Here is a 21,335-nt window from a genome sequence, read left to right on the forward strand (position 1 = left end):
TAACCCATCAGCATCGCCAGTGACTGACTCCCAGAAGGAGCTCTAGATAACAGTGACAGAAACATTAATATTTTCTGACTCAAGGGCTCCACCAGGAGGAAAAACCAGCCCAGATCATCCCTTTAGGAAGGCCAGAAGGAAGATGCTCCTCTGGCAGGCTGGGTGACCGGCAGAGAGGCCACGCTTGCTCTTTCAAAGCTTTCATCATTCAAAGACAAGGATAAGAAATGTGATGGATCAGCACAGCGCCAGCCAGGGGCTGGCTGCAGCTCCGAGGGTGCTGACATACACACAGCATCCTCGTCTGCTGGAAAAATCTTACCAGTCCAGAAACACTAAGAAAGGTTGGTAACTGCCCTGCCTTCACCCATTTTTATTTCCCAGCAAGGGCTGGGAATACTCACTGACCTACTGCACTCAGCAGTGGTTTCACAGCCACAGCACAGTGCAGTGTCTGCTTGTGGCTCCTGATCACCAACTCATGGGATTTGCCAGGAGGCACATGTCTGCTTGAATGGGAACAATGCCACTACAGAGGCCACTTTGGAATTTAAAAGGGGTATTCTTCCTAGGAGCCTCAGCTCCTACTGCAGCCACCAAAGAGAGGTTTCTACTCATCTGTTGTTCACCACGAGACAAACACCTCCAGGAAGCACCTCCTCTGTCGCACTGGCTACAGCAAAGTCACACACCAGCCTTATTCCAACTCGGAGCACACAGACCATGTACACTGAAGGGACGCTTTGTACCTTCTCTCCCACACACACACACCCATCAGGCTTTTTTAAGCTTGATGACCACAATGTGAGACACACAGAGCCCTCAGAGGCCCATTGGGTTTCTGCCCAGTGCCCAGCACTGGTGGAAGAAGGCACTCTCTGCCCTTCATGCCTCTCTCAAGGAAGGACAAAGAGGCTGCAGTGACATGATTATTGAAATGACAGTCCTGAGAGTGCCTACACAAGCAGGTGTGAAGCTGTGCCAGCTCAGCCCCAGGTGACCAGTGCTTGGCTTCAGGCAGTGCCTGGCTGGCCCCAGCTCAGGGCCTGAACCCGATGATGCTGTGCCCAGGCAGTCAGGGTGCCTGCCCCAAGGGCATGATGCCCTTGATATATCACCTATCATCCATTGAAAATACATTTTTGGAGTGTTCATTGAATCTTACGGACTCTCAAAAGATTTCTCCTTGACCCAGAAAATCCTAATTCAAAACAAAACACCAAATCCACTTGTTTGCTCACTAGACTGTAAAACCTATTTCCAGGAACAAGAAAGAGCAAGTCAGGAGCTCCAAAAAGTGCAAGACGATATATGGAGCACTCATAACTTTCTCCCACAACCCAAGAGCTGTGAATTCTGACTTGCTCTGTCACATCCCAATTTTATGACTTTGGATTTCACAAGGAAGCATGTAACTCGTAAATGAAGGCATTGGCTTCCCCACACTCAAATTTTATTGAAACTACACACATATTTTACACACAAATTGAGTGGGAGCTGTTGTACCAGACTTTGGTATCTCATATACATTTACAGAACCTGAGCACATTGCAGTTTCACATTAGAATACTCTCTATACTCTCATCATAACTCACAAGACTCAAAATAAATGCTTTTCAGTACTTTCAGTAGTATAATAGGTTCCAACAAAAGACCCATTTACAATATTTTTCTCTTTCTCTCCTATCAACTCAGTATTTCCAAAAGGCACTGGGTTTTCCCTTTGAGTTCAGTTCTCTTCCAGCTCCAGGATGTTAGTGAGGGCCACCAGCTCCAGCTTTTCTCTGTATTCTCAACGTTCCCCTCTGCCCTCTTCCAAGAGCCTTATGTCAAATTATGTAGGCTCTTCTCTAGGAAAAAAAAAGCTGTTCCATTTCCATGCTCAGTACATACTGATCTTCTACAGAGACTAAAAGAACAGAGTCGATTTTGCTGCTTATTTTTACAGCATGGACAGTTGTCCACTAGGAACTATGCTAAGGCAGTGGACCTTTTTCATGGAATTCCAGTACTCAGGACTATCTGGGCTGATCTGGGCTGGCAGGGAAATAACATTTACACCACCCCATCACTGATAACCCTGGGCTGTCAGTTTGGCTCATGGCAGGTGTACCAAAAGCAGCACAAGATGTTTGCAACAGTAAGACTTACAAAAGCTCTTTCACAAAATGCTGAACATTGTGAAAAATGCTTGGGTTTAATAAAGCAAAACCCTTTGTCTAGCTCTGGTACACTCACTTCATCTTGGAAAAAAAAGAGCCTATCTATTTGCAAATAAACCAATAGCTGAATAGCATCCCTTCCACCCCAAGTACCACTGCAGTACATTAGCTACTCTTCAATCACTCCATTCTCTGTGTGTGGTATCAAAAAAATCACAGTTTTCAGGTAGACAATCAAAAACCATCTTTGTAAGATGCTGCTAGTCCATACTACTTCTGGGTTTGTTTTTGAAATGTTAAATACCTTCTTTCAGAAGCTTTTCTGTGACAATAGTTCCAATGCTTGGCATCAAACACAACTTGATGTACCTTCATATGTTATTGGGTGCTTCCTTACAGCCCAAGTAGTCTATTTGTAGCATCTCAAGGAACAAGCCCTTGGAATAACGTCTTCTCACCCCTTCCATCCACAGGTGCAACCAGGAAGGGGAGAATATCAAACAGCCCAGCATGACAGGGGGAGATGGACAACACCCAGAGCTGGCTGTTTCAGTGTCAGATGATAACACACACGAGTACAGACTGCTTAATAAGGCACTTGATCAGTGAAGCAAGGAAAAACAGGCAGCACAAGCCAAAGAACTACAGGATATGGTTTTTCTCCACTGTTAACAGGTGTGCCTTTTCAAGGACCATTCAAAGTCCACTGACCTATTCAGTAACAGCTGTAAAGCTGTGATTCTTTCACATGTATTTGAATTAAATGCCTACCAAGACCCATCAGTTTTCCAAGTAGAGTAACATTTTTTTCAGACAGAACCCAGGGGAGATTACACTTAATTCCTGAGTTTAATACTATTCCATAGTTCAGATTTCATTAAGGTCTTCCCACATTCAATTACTACTGTATCTGCAATAGGATAAAACAGAAGAGACTTTACTGTAGGCCAAATCTATAAACATGAAAACAGAAGACAGGAAAATAATTTGTAGCAATGTTTTTACATGGAGTGATACCTTATCTGGTTTTCAGATTAAAATACCACAACATGAGGTAAATATGCAGTTTGTTTTCTTAAAACACTACTGAAGTCTTTAAAAAGTAGTAGCATCCATGTCATCTTTAAAGACAGCATTGACAGCGGATGAGTCAAGGGAATCTTAAAAAGGCCATCCTTTTACAAAGCCATATAAATCTTTTACAAATGATCCCCCTTTTTTTCGTCAAATACCACAGAGAGAAATATATTTACCCCTCTGACAAACAACATGAAAATCTAGGAAAAATATCCCAGTAGACTCTGATTTCCATAAGAGGAAATTAAGTCAACTTCCCAGCATAAAGGGAGATGAGGAGAGGGAAACAGTCACCATTCATTTGCCAGTTTGTCAAAAATCTGCATCCAGAGTGAAGACATTGTCCATTGTTTCTGCCATAACAGCAAAACGTTGATATTCTGAAACCCGCTTCTCAAAGAAATTTGTTTTTCCTTCCAGAGAAATATTCTCCATGAAATCAAAAGGATTTTCTGCATTAAAGACCTGAGGAAGGAAAACACACTGGTGATTCTCAAAGGGAAATAATGCTTTAAAAACCCCACAACAAAAAAACCTGTCAAACCCTTTCAAACTAGACCACCTCTGGTTGCAATATCCAGTAGGATCTATGGACACCTATCTAAGCAAATTCAGCACTGCCACTCCCAGGAGTCTGGTCTGTGGTGAAGTTCACTTGTGCAAGGTGCTTGTTATTCTTCAAGCACTGCAGCATCTGAGCACAGCTTACATTTCCCATTACAAACCTGCTGAGCAGCTGAAGGGAAACAAAGGCCTAAATTGTTCTTGCTCTTTTACAGTGAAGCACAGGTATGAATGCTGTAGTTTCAGCTGTCACTCACAGGAAGTCCATGTGCTAAATATGACCTGCTGCTCAGAATGACAAGGGAGTGCTTTGTGCTGACAGTTCTCGTGGGCTGCACTGGCAGGCCAGCATTTGGGGCAATTGCATCTCTTACCTTTGAGAACCCAAGCTCCATTAGTAACCGGTCTGCAACAAATTCAATGTATCGTTTCATCAGTGTGCAATTCATTCCAATCAGACCCACGGGTAATGCCTCAGTTAGAAACTCCTAGAAGTTAAAATACAGATGACATTTAGAGAAATTAAATTTAAGAAGAAAAAGGAGAGAAGACACCTGTGTTTCACTGTAACACACTTTGTGATGTTCCAGGCTCCCCAGGAAGTTGTCTGAATAAATAACTTGCATCGCTAAATTCAACAAGTATCTTCTGTTTTCAGTAACTGTTTGTATCCTCCTTTATTTTTAGCCTATTACTAAAGGCTAAAGGCACAAGATTTTTATTGCTGCCCCTCTAATCTGCCTTTCTCCAATCCCCCAGCATAAGCTTCACTGTAAGCTTAAGCTCCAACTTCAATAAACCTACAGACCACACTAGTGGGAGCAGGGATAGATCAAGAAATCACCAGTTTTCCTGGCTTCCAGCCACTAGAGAATGACAGATCAGAGGGCAGTGATATACATGGGTGCTGAACCCAGTCGTGTATGTTTAGGCACCAATGCATATCTGTCAGTGTTGTGAGACAAAGCAGGAGCATTTGTCATCATCACAGCAGTTACATGACAACAGGAAAGAAAACAAAACTAGAATCCTGCCAAACACTCAGCCATGCAGAAACTTGTGTCTGCAGAAGGGCAGCACTTCACATGAAAGAACCTGACATCAACCTCGGGAAAAGCCAGAAGACAGCATGATACTTGTGGCAGAACAGACCCTTCCTTCTCCTGATGACAAGCAGAGATGTGAATACAATAGGGAGAGACAAAGATCCTGAAAGGACAGACATAAACAAACTCCTTTCTAAGAGATAGCTGCAGTAGGACTAGATGATTACTGCAGGCCCCTTCCAACTGGAACTAGTCTAATCAATATCAAATAAGACAGCTTTTCTTCCTTTCTGTCATTAAGGAGAATATCAGCTGCCAGCTTCAGCTATCCCCAGTTGCTTAACAACTGAAACAGAAAGTCTGACTCTTACTGTGACCATTAAGGAGGAGGAAAAGAATAGTATAATGCATCAGGGATCAAGCCTGAGCCAAGTATCAAACATGGAATCCAGAAAATCAGAAGTTAATTTATTTTCACACCTCAGACTGGGCTTGTGCTGCCCACAATGTTGTTACAGCCAAGATTACCTGCTCAATTTCTACAGCATTAACGATGATCTCACGGACTCGCTCTTCTGATGGTTTGTTCACTAAATAATGGAACATTAGACAAGCAAAATCACAGTGTAAACCCTGAAATAAGAGAACAATGAAAGAACAGTCAGTTTTCCCCTCTTGCACATAGTTCGCTGTTATTTTCAGGCAGTCTCATTTGGGTTGAAGTTTCCCAACCTCCTGCTTTTAAGAAAGCCTTAATGTTATCACATGTAGTGTGGACTTGTAGTTTACAACCCAGTAACATCTCGAATCTAGCACATGCCACCTATGCCAAAATAATGTTCAGCACCCATGTTTCTCAGGTAAAATTTTTCTGAGGGCTGCTCTATTGTGAGTGATCCTACAGAGTCTTGCTTGTCTCTGCCTCCTATCAGGGATGATTTTGCTGAGAGACTTCTACATCAAGATCCGCAAAACTACTTGTGAGTTAAAACAGGCTGTTTGCCTGCTCTTCGCTTTGAGATATTTCAATTCTTTCAGTAGTATTTCTTCCCTTGCTTCTCCCAAAAGCATTTTCAGAAAGGCAGATCCAGATTAAAGTCACCCAAGATTAACAACTCATCTCTGCCCCAACTAAACCCTCCTTCTCATTTCACCAGCTATCCTACACAGCGCCTAGTAAACTGTGTTCCTTTCCAGCATTTCTTTCCAGCATTTCCAGAAAAGTCTCCCACCAAGGTAAGAAAACACCAGGAGACAAGCAACCCCAGACAGCTGCTCCAAGAGGCACCTCAGCTGCTCTTTGGTTTGCCTGGGTACAGCTTGATGGTCTGGCTTCAGCCACAGTCACCACTGCCAGCCACACTGAAGTAGCACTGTGCTACCATTTCTCCTCTCAACTGCAAGGTGGTGATCACAGCAAATAAACACCAAGAGGGCACATCCAGAGTGAAAACCAATCAGAAAGAATTTGGCAGACTTGGGTTACGAGACAATCCAATATTATCATTAACAAGGGTCAAAACAAAACCTGGGGGCTGACCTAATAGAGAGCTGTTCTGCTGCAAAAGACTTGGGAGTCTCAGTGGGTAACAAGTTGACTGAGCCAGCAGTGCCCTTGTGACTAGAAGGGCCAAGGGTATCTGGGGGTGCATTGGGAAGAGTGTGGCCAGCAGGACAAGGGAGGTAATCCTCTCCCTCTGCCCATCACTGGTGAAGTCACATCTGGACTGCTGTGTCCAGTTCTAGGATCCTCAGTACAAAAGAGACAAGGAGCTAGTGGAGAGGGTCCAGCAGAGGTCACAAAAATGATGAGGGGTCTGGAGCATCTTTTTTATGAGGAGAGACTGCAGGAGCTGGGCCTGTTTAGTCTGGAGAAAAGAACACTGAGAGGGGATCTCATTAATGCATGCAGTTATCTCAAAGGTGGTGTCCTGCTTTAGGAATGGTACTCCCCAGTTCAGTGCCTGCACCAAAGCTCTCCCAAACCAGATGCCACTTGCTCGCTCCCTGCCCCCACCAAGACACCTCCAGCTTCCCCTTGCCCTTTCCTGCTCTGTGAATGGAGACACAAGAGGTGAAAATCACAGGATGGATAAGAACAATATACTGGAAACAACGAGGTAACAAAAGGAACAGTAACAGCAATATGAACCACAAAATGTGTAAGACAAAGAAGCTCTTTACATGGAAAACCCATGACAAATACCGACCTGCTCTTCCCAATTACATTTTTTCCCACTGGAAGGAACACCCTTCTTCTCAAAAGCAGGAGAGGCAGTCCCTTTCCCCCACCCCTGCCCTCAGGTCAATGACCTGAAATGGCACCCAGTAACATTAGGTCTTAGCCACGCCACACAACTCCAGGCTCTACCCCCTCACAGATACTGTAAAAAATTAACCTGTCTTTGGCTGAAGCCAGGACAGATAGGTGCCAAGAGGATGGTGCCAGACTCTTTTCAGTGGTCACCAGCAACAGGACGAGGAGCAATGGTTGTAAACTAAAACACAAGAAGTTTCACCTCAACATGAGGAAGAACTTCTTTACGTCAAGTGTGACAGAGCACTGGAACAGGCTGCCCAGGGCGATTGCAGTCTCCTTCTCTGGAGACATTCCAAACCCACCTGGACACATTCCTGTGTCACCTGCTTCAGGTGACTCTGTTGACCCTTCCAACCTTAACAATTCTGTGAAAACCTTTTTGGAAAGGCTATAAAATTCTAGTGATTAAGGTCATGAAACAGCCTGAAATAACGTAATTTGGGAAATATCCACTTCTCTAGTAACTGCATTAGCTTCCTGCTGCAAGGTTTCCCATGGTCTTATCCAGAGCAACATCACCAGCAGGATGCAGGACGTGCCTGACTTCCCCCATGAACCCGTGTGCTCTGCTGACTAGTGCTCCCACCAGCTTTGCACCTTTAAGTATCAGAGATGCACCAGCCCAAGAACAGCCTGGGAACAGAGCCAACAGCACAAAAACCACACTGAGCGTTAATCATTTATCTGTCCAGGTGCATCAGAAAACACTTTGTAGTTTTCCATTGTGGATTGTTTTTACAGCCACTAGGTTTCAATGCAGGTGCTCTGTGCACCAAGTTTTAATCTTCATAACAGCACTGCAATTGGAATTATGCCAGCAGAGCTCCAGAAAATTTTAGTCTTTTGGTGCTGGACTCTGCAGAGAAGTACACTTACATTCACTCACCTGCAAGTGATCCTTGCAACAAACAAATCCTGCCTTGCTCAAATGGATCAGTTCATGATGACTCACAGAAGACATATGGAAGGTGAAGGCTGAAGAACTATTTGTTTTTCCTTACTCATCATCTTTTAAAGACATATTGTAAGATGTCTCATTTCAAAGCAATTTATCTAACCCATGAAAATGACTTCCATTATAAAAAAGCTCTTTACACATTAAGACCAACTCTGCTAAGTTACAACCACTAGCATGTTTACACTGCATACAAAACTGGTCTTTCTACTTTTTCAGTGCTGACAGCAACATAAGTAGCGCAGTGGACAGTCCCCAGCCATGAACAACAGCTGCCAGCTTGCAGGGAGCAAGGAAAAAGAAAAGAAGGAAGCAGTGAAAAGAAGGGCCACTTGTAAGCACATGGTCTATCATATTCAGTGTGGTGACAGGCAGCCCCTCAGACACCTCACATCTTAAGTTAGGAAGCATTCTCCTCAAAGGCAGATCTCTAGTTGCCCCCTCCCAGGAGATTCTATTGCTGTGCAGCAACACAAGACCATGGCAGAAGTTGTTCTGCAGCAACCTGCCACAGCAGCCTCGGTGATGGATGCAGGTGGCTCTCTCTGGGACCCACAGCCAGGGACAGGTGGGGAGTGGTACTTCAAGCCCACCTGAACCTGCCTGAAGCATAGCAAGTCCCAGAGTCACACTATCCAGGTCCTTGCTCCAGCCAGCTCCCCGTGCAGCTGGGGACCATGCAATTCCACCCCACTCCTTGAGCAGCTGTGCCTTTGCTTCCCTTCACAGCACAGGAAAACAAACATCCCCTTCAATGTAAAAAAATCCATCTTTTTGATAATATGACATACATTGGTGTGCTGCTTTTGGCTGGTGTGCTGTTTCAGGGTAGGGCTGATTTTCTTCAAGTATGGGATGGGACTGTGTTTTGGATTTGTGCTGAGCACAGGGCTCATCACACAGACATGTTTTTGCTATTGCTGAGCAGGGCTTACACAGAACCAGGGCATTTTCTGCTTCCTGTACTGCCACCCTGGTGAGGAAGTTGGGGGTGCATGGGAGGTTGGGAGGGGACACAACCCCTGTCCTGAGATGGGACAGGTGACCCAAACAGACCAAAAGGATATTCCAGACCATGTGACATTCAGCATATAAAGTGGAGGGAAGAAGAAAGAATGGGGGGGACATTTGGAGTAATGCCATTTGCCTTCCCAAGTCACCACTGCACTTGATGGGGCCCTGCTCTCCTGGAAGTGGTTGAACACCTGCCTGACCATGGAACACAGTGAATTAATTACTTGTTTTGATTTGTTTGTGTGTGTAACTTTTGGTTTCCCTATTAAACAGTCTTCATACCAACCTACGAGTTTTCTATCTTTTACCCTTCCAATTCTCTCCCTGATCCTACTGGTGGGAAGTGAGAGTGGTTGCATAGGGCTTGATTTCTAGCTGGGGTTAAATCACAATTGGGACATCAGCATTTATGTTTACTCCCTTTAAAAACAGGTATTTCTGCTGAGGGACCCAGGGGCAGTCAGGCTTTATGTTCATCAGTGCTGTTTGCTGGGTATAAAACCAGCTGGATGGCCAGCCCAAAAAGAGTGGTTAGAATTAAATCCAGTTGGTAGCTGACCACAGGAAGTGCTCCCCACAGCTCAGTTATGCTATGTATGCTATATATATATGTGTGTGTGTTCATTGGCCCGAGTGGCCAGTCCTGTTTAATATCTTTATCGGTGGTAAAGTGCACTGAGTGCATCCTCAGTCAGTTTGCAGAAGACACTAAGTTTAGTAGGAATGTTCATCTGCTGGAGGCTAGGAAGGCAGAGAGATCTAGACAGGCTAGATGAGTGGACTGAAGACAATAGTATGAGGTTCCACAAGGCCAAATGCCAGGTCCTGCACTTGTGCCACAGCAACCCCTGCAATGCTACAGGCTTAGGCAGAGTGGCTGGAAATCAGCCCAGTGGAAAAAGACCTGGAGTGGCATCCTGGCTTGTGTCAGGAATAGTGTGGCTAGCAGGATCAGGGCAGTGACTGTCCCCCTGTACTGGGCACTGGGGAGGCCACACCTCAAGTGCTGTGTCCAGTTCTGGGCCTCTCACTACAAAAAGAACATTGAGGTGCTGTAGCCTATCCGGGGAAGTACAACAAAACCAGTGAAGGGTCTGGAACACCAGTCTTATGAGGATTGGCTGAGGGAGATGGGGGCGTTTAGGCTGGAGAAAAGGAGGCTCAGGGGAGACCTGAGCTCTTTACAACTACCTGAGAGAAGGCTGCAGTGAGGTGTGGGTCAGTCTCTTCTCCCAAGCGACAGGACAAGAGGAAATAGCCTCAAGTTGCATCAAGCAAGGGATTAGATTGGATATTACAAAAAAAATAATGGAAACTGCTGTCAAGCATTAGAATAGTCTGTCCAGGGAAGTGGTTGAGTTACTATCCCTGAAGGTATTTAAAAGACATACGAATCTGGCACTTAGGGGCATGGTTTGGGGGTGGACTTGGCAGTAGCAGGTTAACAGTTTGATTCTGTGATCTTAAGTCTTTTCCAATCTAAATGATTCTATGATTCTGTAAGTATTGGCAAAAGTCTGCTTCTTTCCCCTTCCTCTGTAAAGACTATAGGCTCTTCAGGAATATAATTCTACCCTTCCCCTGGAAACTCACTTTTCTTCCCAAACAGTGTGTAGGACATGCCACATTACCTCATCTCTGCTAATAAGTTCGTTGGAGAAAGTCAATCCAGGCATCAGGCCCCTCTTCTTCAGCCAAAATATAGCAGCAAAGGAACCCGAAAAGAAGATGCCTTCTACTGCAGCAAAGGCGACCACTCTCTCACCTGTTTAACATAACACATTTTTTGTTACACACAAATTGCTGTATTGCTCATCAGCAAGATCCACCATTTGCACCAGACAGAGTGATGCTGGAGAGGAGCAATCCCCTTTGCAGCACCAAATGCTGTCTTTGACCATATCCATCTGCAGATCCTGGCACACAGAGGGTCTACACACCCCACAGCACTCAGCCATAGGCAACACACCAGAGCTGAAGAACTAGGCACACACTGAAACTGCCACAGGTCCAAAGTGGCCAAGACATTAGTACTCCATTATCTATTTCTCCTGAAAGGCAGGAAAGCAGCTGTGTAACTGACAGCCAAAACTGAGAAAAGGGCCAATCTCTTATAAATTAAACAAAAAACTCTACACTACAATTTCTTCTTGTTGGGAATCTACATAAAATCATATTCTTACAAGAGTGAAAGACTACAGAACGTAAGTCAAGACACAAATACTATTTGTGTTATCCCATCTTTAATCCAAGGAAAGCAAGGCATTATTGCTCCCAGCTCCCCCTGTTCTCTACACAAATATATTTCTTCAGACTACAAGACCATCTGACTCTTTACTGGGGCCACATCATTCCATGGACACTACTTCAAACAACTTCCCAGGCTCACTGTGTATGTTCCAGCATGAAGAGCTTTGGCACTAAGTTCTGGTGCCTTTTCCCAATAAGAACTGCACATAATTTTGTTTAAAAATTAACCCAAAGTAGCCAGATGTCCCACTTCCTCTGTGAGATACAAATGCCAATTGCTGGCTCATGTGAAAAAATTCAAATTGGGGAAAAAAGCACAGAGAGCAATACCAACTTAGAAGTATCACAGAAGTTATTAAGCAAAGAATTTCTCTAGCAACACTAAAAATCTCGTAGGTTACTTCTATAGAGGAATGGAGAAAGGCTGCTTATAAAATATAGGTTTAATGAAGCATAAGACTGATAATGTATTTGGATAAAATGCATGAAGTTTGGGGGCAGGGAGCACACTGCTTTTGGAGTTAGGAAACCTTCTGATTCCTGGCACACCCCACACTGCTGGGAGCCAAAGAAAGGGATGATGAAGGGGCTCCACACACAGACAGCAAAGCCAGACTGGGAGGCAGTGGGAGCGCCAGACAGAACAATGTACAGCTACAAAAAAGAACCTATCTCAAACAAGATCTGTGAACAGATGCCACAAAAGAATGATGTTCAGATTTATTTTGTTCACCAGGCTGAATCTCTCCATCTCCTACACTTTATCAAAATACAGAGGATGTTTGCTTTAAAAAATTCACCGGAGTGCACCCATTATGGATTTCAGCTACAGCAAACCCTTCAAATTCAACACTGTAAGAATGCAGAACACTGCTAAGGATGCACCATGCTGATGGAAGTTTAGCCACTGTCCCAGCTCTGAAATGAGATACAAAAACTAGAAACCTGATCCCAACAGCAAACCAGACACACCAGAAATAGATGGTTCTTGAATCTTTTTTGCCCAGGCTCAGTCATGCCTCAGTTACAAAAAAAACCCATGGATTTCTCTATAGGAACATGAACACAGAAAATACCTGGACATGAAAACTTCAGCTGTTCAGTTCTGAACACTGAGTACAAAAAAAGAACCAACTAGAAGAAATAATCAAAATAATCAAAACTAGAAGGTCTACAAGCAAAAACTAAGGAAACCTGGGTTACTCAGTACAAAGACAAAAAAGAGACAGAGTATTTTTCATGACATGATTGCAGGGGGCACTGCCATTACTTTATTTCTCTAGCTGAAGATAAAAACATACAAGCTCACCAGAAGTTACTTCTAGTTCTTTAGTTAAACCAGAGACCCAGAAGTCACTACATCTGTGGAGAATTTCATTTCATGTTCCAGGGGTGCAGCTTACTCACAGTAGGTCAGTTTATGATATGCAATAGGAACAAGTTTTTAAGAAGCTACACACCAAAAGTGGATTCTCGGTCTTCAATCCACTTCAAAGCCCAGTCTGCTTTCTTCTTAACACAAGGCATTGTTTCAATAGCATTAAATAAGAAATCCCTACAGAAGAAAACAGAGACAAAACATCAAAATAGTGATTTATGTAAATCTGCCCTGGCTGTCCCTTCTAGCTCCACTAGACAGGATCCCATTATGCAAGGCTCTGAACTAACCCAAGAAAGAGACCATTCCCACCCAAAGGAGGTGATGATCTGTGCTGCTTTTGTGTGGGATAGAGTTAATTTTCTTCCTAGTTGCTTGTGCAGTGCTGTGTTTTATATTTAGAATGAGAATTATGTTGATAACGTGCTGATGTTTTAGTTGTGGCTAAGCAGTGTTTACAGCACTCTTCAGCTTCTAACTCCACCCCACGAGTGAGCAGGCTGGGGGGAACAGGAAGCTGGGAGGGAACACAGCCAGGACAGCAGACCACAGGTGGCCAAAGGGGATGTCAGGCTCAGAATATAAACCAGGGGAAAGCTGGCCAGGGGCCGCTTCTTTGGAACTGGCTTCAGTGACAGATTTCCCACAGGTTTGTAGCACATCCAGAGGTTTACCTTTTCTTGGGATCTTTGATGTAGGTGTCTATGAGCAAGCTGTACATCTCTGAGTGAACATTCTCAATGAGAATCTGAAAGCCATAGAAACAACGAGCTTCTGGGATCTGCACCTCCTGACTAAAACGTGCCACCTACCAAAAGCAGAAAATACGGCAATGAGTACAATAAGACAGTCCTGCATGACACTACTCTGACCTCAACAGGAGAGACAACAGATCTCTGCTACAGAGACAGGATGGGAGCCGTTTGGTCCTACTTTGTTCACAGACATATCGATATGATAGCTGTGGTGCAGAGGAAAATAAAGCAAGCTAGCCAGAAGTAAATATATCTAAGAGCTGAAGCATGAAGGCACACATACACAGGAGAAGAACAGCAAAATAATGCAGTACTAAACACTTACTGAACAAAGCCTCAGACATTTTGTTCATAATTAAAAATATAAACAGAATGACATAAGGCATGTTCATGCAATATATGCACATATATAATACATGTTATAAACATTCAAACATTTGAGATTTAATTTGGTCATTTGCAGACAGATACCACTGCTAACCAGTGGATGAGATATTCTCCAGCTCAGGACAGATATCATCAAGGAAAAATTCCCCACCTTTTTAGCAGCACCCACCTACAGTTCTAAGAGATTCCAGGATGCCGTTCAGTGAGAACAAAACGGATTTTGCCAAAATGAAGAACACATGGCACAGCCATGGTCTGTATTCCCTATTTTTCAATTAACATGAGTACAGGAAAAATATGGGGTTATAATAATTTATTCATTAATGCACATCCCACAGCCAAGCAGGGCTGAACTTAAAAACAGTGTCCCAGAGTGATGTGATTTGGAGCCCTGATGACCACAGCTGACCCAATTTAACTCAAACACTGTTACCAGACAAACAAGCTGCTTATTCCACTTGACAAAGGTGAGATGGAAAGGAAAAAAAAAAGTTCACACTTAATACACCTATGAATTAATGTGAAAAAGCCAAAATGTAAAGTTAATAAGACAATGACATGACTAAGTATTCTAAGCCCCCTTTAAGTCTTTCTCACCAGGTTTTCATTTACAATTCCATCACTGGCTGCAAAAAACGCCAGAACGTGAGAGATAAAGTATTTTTCATCTGCTTTCAGCTTGTTCCAGTGAGGAAGGTCCTTTGACAAATCAACCTAATGAAAAGAAAAAAGGAAAACATTATTGTCCTTCTGCATCTGTCGTTCTGTAAAAACAAGCAGCCCAGTCAAGTGACTGAGGCAGAGTTTTGGTATTTGCTTTCAAATCTTCACTTGTAGGGAATTTAAATACTTGTGACTGTAAAAGACAACAGAGACACTGCAGTATTGTTGTCTCTCTCTGCAACAGTAACAACATGTACTTGCTTCAGTTAACACTTTTGTAATCTGGAATAAAAATCGGTGTCTATTGAATAAACAAATGAGATTTTGAAAAGCTTTAGTATCTTTTTGTCACAAATATGAACATACACCAGTAACCAGAGTTCATTCTGAGACACCTAAACTTGACTTGAATAAATGCTGAAACTCCAAGAAAGCTATATCCAAGCATGTCAAAAGATGGACTGAAGGGACTTCTGCCTTTGGCAGGTGTTCAGCCTCCATGTTGTCAAAGAATGGTATGGACCAAATGCTGTGCAACTGCTCTTGTCCATCAGACCAAACCCCAGCCATGAGAGAAAACCATAGCTTCCTTCACATGAGCCTTTTTTGTTTGTAGGATTTCTGAACCAAAAGAGCACTAAAGTGGAGTCAGATGTGAAAAATGCAGGGGACCCACAGAAAGTAGTACAGTGTAAGAAGGAACCAGTAATACAGCAAAAGGGAAATTCTGGTAAGGCAGGAGTTCAAATGCTTTTTCTTTAATGGTTTAAATGAAGATCTGCTGCAACAAGGCAGCAAGCTTCCCAGGCAGGCAATGAAATACCACCTCCACAAACAGCTGCTCCTCATCATCCCATGAAGCTTTCTGGTCTATTTAGAGGCTGCCAGTGCTTTCATCTCACTCTTCTGCAGTTGCAGACCACTGCCCACAAACGAGCAAAGGGTGCATAAGCTCTGAGTTAGAACAACCAGCTCCCCTGGCAGGTGATTTCTCCAAAGCAGAGCAGTGTTCAGAGGCTGGCACGGCTGCAAGCATAGCAAGCACTGTTCAGGTCTAGCTAACCAGCAACCTTGGGAAAGAACTTAGAGCTTGCACTAACATGGGGCAAGCATCTCACTAGGGCAATCAGGAGTCAGGTATTTTTAGCAAGTGATCCTGATTAACACTGTCTGTCTGGAAATTTAGGTACCTAATATTAAGAAACAGCATGAAATTTTTCAGAGCATCCTAATGGGCAAGGAGTTAGTTGCAAAGACCACAGGAGCTATCTGACCACGAATCAGAGCAATCTGACTTAGGATTTCTCTGTAACCAGAGAAGCACCCCAAGACATAATTCCACTTCATCCTAAACTAAGCAACTAAAACAGCTTTGCTGAATCACCCTGTGGAAGCAGCTTGCTTTCCACTGCCAATGAAGGGAGTTTTGCTTTGGTGTTGGTACCTGATGTTTGATGCAGTTAATGCCAACCTTTGCAACACAGAAGCCAGCAGCAGAGCTAGGAAAGATGAGGCAGGACCCCAGTGGTCTGACTGCCTTTTGCCAAAACCCACTGGCCCAGGGCTCACCTCTTCTGCTGTCCAAAAGGAGGCCTGAGCCTGCTTATACATCTTCCATATGTCGGGGTACTGGATGGGGAAGATGACAAACCGGCGGTGATTTTTTCTGAGTAGAGGCTCTTCATCGAGGTCAGAGCCATTTTCAGCAGCACTCGACTTCGAGCTCTGAAAATAAAGCACAGTTCTGGTTCAAGTTACCACTATTTATTCCTCCTCCTCACACTATCCCAAAGGTGTGTTTGAAAGTTCACCTGTGTCACAAGCACTCACCTGGCCCCCTGGGGTCCGTGTCCCCTCGCCCTCCATCGGTGCTCCCGGCAGCACTGCCTGTCTGCCCGGCTCTACCCAGCACAGCTCATACCAACACCCCCTCCCAGCTGTGCCAGTGGCAGGAAGTGCCAACACCTGTGTGCCAAAGACAAAGCCTTTTGCAGCACGGAGGGGAAATCTGCCATGGGAGATACCAGCTACTGTGGTACCACACATGGGGAGATATATGAGAGGTCACAGCTCAGTGCTGCAGCCTGCAACCAGCACAGCTCCATCAGGCTCACTGCCCTGCTTCCTCCCAGACATCTGCCATATGTTCAGCCTTTAGGACCTGAATGGACTGCCTTGAGGAAGCCCTGAGACCACAGGAACTAATGCCAAGTGACAGAGAACAGCCCTGTGCCACAGCGAGTCAGTCTCAGCATGGAGGTTTGTGTATGCAATCTGTGAGGGCAGCCCACACAACAGTGCGAGTCTGGAGGCTGCTATGGAGGCTCTCCCTCAAGTGCCAATATGAAGCCAATGGGCCTCTTCCCAGCAGCTGGCAGCAGGAGAACCTCTGCCTGGAGTCACCCATCTCCACACTGATCCTTCTGTGTGGACTCCCAGAACAGCTCTGTGCACAGCTCTGCCTCAGAGAGTTCCAGCCCAGCCAAGCTGGGGAGGTGGGGACAGCTGATATTTAGGAAACAGGCTAGTGAAAACAGCAAGAGGCCACTCTGAGCAGAGCCTTCACCCCACCTCTAGCTAGGGACATCTGCTCCCAGGATCAATCCCTGCATCCCTGCAGACATGTCACCAAGCACCTACGAGAAACAACTGCTGTGAGGAGCTGCCAAGTCAGCACGCAGCAACCTCTGCAGAAGGGCTGGTGACTCACTGATCAGAAGTTCAGCCAGCAGGATGCCTTTATGAACTGGTTCCAAGATCCCACTGACACTACTGTAGAGGATAACTAACCACAGGCAGTATGCAAGGTGTTCCATATAATACAGCAGAGAAGGGGAGCTGAAGGTTTTGAACACCATTTCTACCTTCCTGGAGGTGCCAAAGTCCTTTCCCTACCCAGTCTGCTTGTAACTACTCACATAATAAAAATTATTCTTTACTTCAGTTTGGAAAATATTCTCAAACAGATAATGCCATTCACATTTAAAAAAACAAACAAAATCCAAACATACATTCACATTGCATAGCTGGCAGATACCATAGATGCCCAGTGAATAAATCACTGAATCACATTCTGGGTTACAATTCTACCACTTTATTCTATTTTTAAATATTACTCAATTACAGGAGACAGATTTCCCAACACCATCTTGCAGAGTCTCTGCTGAAGACCTTTTTTACTTCCCAGGACATTGAGATGGTTACAATAACTCACTGGAATTGGGAGAATTTGGGGTTGGCAGGTTGGGCACCTTGTCTCAGCACATACTTTCTCAGGGCCTGGCATCCAGCCAACAACTCCATCTGCTTCTGCACCAGCTGACATCCTTGAAAATGGAAACACTGCAAAAGTGTTCCCTGTTAGCCCAGGCACTGCTGGCTCATGGACAGTTTGCTGTCTTCCAGGACCCCCAGATCCTTCCCCACAGAGCTGCCTTCCCAGCAGGTCAGCCCCATCCTGTACTGGTCCCTGGGGTTATTCCTCCCCAGGTGCAGGACCTGCTTTTGCCTTTGAGTTTCAGATGGTTCTTCTCTGCCCATGTCTCCAGCCTGCTGAGGTCCTTCTGAAGGGCTGCACAGCCCTCTGGGGTATCAGCTGCTCCTCCCAGCATTGTGCCATCAGCGAACTTGCTGAGGAGTCATTTGCCCCTTTCATCCAAGTTAGTGATGGATAAGTTAAACAAAACTGGGCCCAGCACTGAACCCTGGGGGACATAACCAGTGACAAGCCTGAAACCAAAACCTGTGATGCTGACCACATCCACAGAACTTGATCCTTCAAGTTCTGCCATTCAGCAGTGCTCAATCCACCTCATCATCCACTCACCCAGCTCACACTTTCTGAACTTGCCTATGAGAGTACCATGAGAGACATTAGCTAAAGCCCATGTAGACAAAATCCACAGCTCTCCCTTGTCTATTCAGCCAATTGTCCCATCACAGAAGGTAATCAGATTGGTTAAGTATGAGTTCTCTTTGGTGAATCCATGGTGACTACTCCTGATGATTGACTTCCATGTGCTTAGAGACAGACTGCAGGGTGAGCTGTCTCATCATCTTTCCAGGGATTCAGGTGAGGCTGACTGGCCTGTGGTTTTAAAAACTGTACCAGTATTTTGTTAAACAGATGGTTTTGGATGTTTGGGTTTTATTAATTTTAAAAAAGGAAAGGTCAGTCACAGAGACTACACCATACTATACCACAGAGACTATACCATACAGGAACCTCCTGCTCAACCTATATATCCCACCTCCCTTATCACTCTCAGGGGTGCAGAGGGGTTTCACAGGCAGGCTGCTGTGAAAGGAGCCTTTCACAGACAGGCTCTAAATTGGCAGGCAGGCATGCAGCTAGTGGCTACAAGACAATCCCATCTTCTCTAACTCAGTTTCAAGTGTGTGGCACATTCTGATCACTGCTGAAGCTTCTGAGCAGTCAGCACCTTGTGCTGAAGGAGCAAATTGAATTCCCTGCCTTGCCTTCCTGGATCCAGGGACACGGGATACTGACAGGAGTGTGAGGGGCAGGAGAGGTAGATCTACCTTAGATCTGCACCCCAGATCTTTCTCTTAATGCTATGATAGTGCATAAAACAGTCAACATTCACCATAATGACAAAGAGCACCCAGTTTATAATGTGTATGTGCTTCGTTCTGTTCAGACGACGTGATCCAAATGCATATAAGAGATGAAGCTGGCGGGCACAGGCCACCAGTTCCAGCAGGGTCAACCAGAGCAGACTTCCCAGCACCACATCCAGATGAGGCTTCAGTATCTCCAAGGATGGAGACCACACAACCTCTGTGAGCAGCCTGTGCCAGCATCTGACCACCTTCAGAAAAAATAGTGTTTTCTTACATGTAAATGCAACCTCTTGTACTTCAGTGTATGACCAATGCCCCTAGTCCCACCATGGGGCACCACTGAGAAGAGCCTAGTTCTGTCTCCTTTATTCCCTCCACTAGGTATTTTCACACACTCACAAAATTCCCTGGAGTCTTCTCCAGGCTGAACAGTCCCAGCACTCACGGCCTCTCTTTGTACGACGGATGCTGCAGTCTCTTAATCACCAGCCCTTTGCTGGACACACTCCAATACATCATATCCCAGTTATTCTGCAACTGCGAGAGACAAGCTCTTCTGGTGATGACAATAAACCAAATGGACAACAAAAACTCCTTGGGGTACTGAAACGCCTTCCATTAATTTCAAATTCTGCAAACTAGAAAATAATTAACATATATACACACATATAACCATCACCCCACAGCTACAGCTGTTGGGCTACATGTGCAAGTATCACAGTTACATGCCCTACATCAGCTGTAGCCAAGGAAAAAGCTAAAGGTGCTGGCAGAGCCAGCACTGTGATGTGGAACACACACGCAATGGTATGTGACCATGAACCCTCACACATCCTTGTAGTTGCATCCCACGAGCTCCCAAAGCTTTCAGGCCAGCCCTAGGCAGCACAGCAGTGGGATTGGGAACACCATCACCATTCCTGGGAGAGAGGAATGCACTGCACAGCATCTGAGGAGCACAACACCGGCTGGTTCCACATGCTTGAGGGAATCACAGGACTACCATGCACTTCACTATGGGTACAGCGTGTCACTGCTCAGGGGGAAATAGTAAGGTGGTTTCTTACACTTGAATTTAATACAGCACACCTGGTTTTGGATACTTGATGAAACACAAGGGTTCAGGAAGACCACTTGGGTTTCTCTGCCATGATGATCCTTTCTCCTCGAACACCTCAGCCTAGCTTAGCACGGTTATACTGGGGGACACCAGAACGTAGCTCAGACGCCTTCCAGGGGCAGGCTTTCCTGGTCTACAGGGCCTGGGAAGCCAGGAACATCACCAACACCCACACCTGCCTCTATGGCAGCTCGGGGCAGAGAGGACGAGCTCTACCCTCCCGGCCCGGCAGGTGCAGAACTCGCGGGGCAGCCGGGGCGGCGCTGCCCGAACCCCGCGGCCTCCGCTCTGAGGCCCGCATCCCCCGCAGGTGCTGCCAGCGCTCCCCGAGCGCGGGGGGACGAGCCCGTGCCCTTTCCAGGGCTGTCGGAAGCAGCAGGTCCGGGGTGCCCGGGATCCCCCCAGAGGCAGCGCAGCGCCCGGCGGGGCGGGGAGGCCGCGGGGCCCGGCCGGGCAGGGCTGCGCTGCCGCGGCCGCGCCACTCCCGGAGCCCCCGCCCGGGCCAGCCCCGCTCCCCGCCCCGCCTCGCTCCCCGCCCCGCCAGGCCTTACCCGCTCCGGGCCCGCCGTCTCCTCCGGCACCGCCGGCCCCCGGCGCTCGCCCATGGCCGGCGGGACTGCACGGCGAGGGGCGGCGGCGGAGGAAGGGGGAACGGCCATCGCCAAGGCCGCTCCTCCCCCGGGGAGGACTCAGGAATTATATAACACACACGGCGTTGCAGCGCTTGGAGGCGCTCGCCAACGGCCTGTCAGTGAATGTGCGATTGATATTTCTCTCTTTTCTTGGAAGCAGAGAGAGCTTCAAAAGATTCAAGTGTTCGCTTTCCAGAAAGGTAACTTGCGATGCTGCTTTAAGAATTCGTGCGTCTTTAAGAATTCTGGGTATTTTTTTTTTAAAGGCACCTGGCTGCCAGAGTGACTGGGACCGCCCCTGTCTCCATTCCCAAGCATGGGAAGGGGGAGTCAGGCCAGCTGGGCTTCTCCGTTTCCTGCGGCTTTTTAATGCCTTGTGAGAGACGCTCAAGCCTCACCAGGGCAGGGGATAAGAAAAGTTCCGTGGT

The 21,335-nt window shown here is 45.9% G+C and overlaps 1 protein-coding gene across 2 annotated transcripts; it reads right to left on the reverse strand.

Annotated features, from left to right (window-relative positions):
- Positions 1–1,431: 1,431 nt before the first annotated feature.
- On the reverse strand, positions 1,432–21,111 carry RRM2B (ribonucleotide reductase regulatory TP53 inducible subunit M2B). Of its 2 annotated transcripts, none has more exons than XM_014879810.2 (9): positions 20,827–21,111; positions 16,141–16,296; positions 14,506–14,622; positions 13,441–13,574; positions 12,849–12,943; positions 10,770–10,903; positions 5,378–5,482; positions 4,178–4,291; positions 1,432–3,704 (listed from the first exon to the last, which is right to left on the reverse strand). In XM_014879810.2, the coding sequence occupies exons 1-9, from the start codon at positions 20,932–20,934 to the stop codon at positions 3,552–3,554; spliced, it is 1,116 nt and encodes a 371-aa protein (XP_014735296.1). In that variant the 5' UTR covers positions 20,935–21,111; the 3' UTR covers positions 1,432–3,551. The 2 variants fall into 2 exon arrangements, with proteins under 2 accessions (XP_014735296.1, XP_088011316.1); XM_088155190.1 differs by lacking the exon at positions 20,827–21,111 and adding an exon at positions 16,402–19,741.
- Positions 21,112–21,335: the final 224 nt, after the last annotated feature.

This window comes from Sturnus vulgaris, chromosome 1 (genome assembly GCF_052056855.1).
Source record: "Sturnus vulgaris isolate bStuVul1 chromosome 1, bStuVul1.hap1, whole genome shotgun sequence".
NCBI classification, from domain to species: Eukaryota; Metazoa; Chordata; class Aves; order Passeriformes; family Sturnidae; genus Sturnus; species Sturnus vulgaris.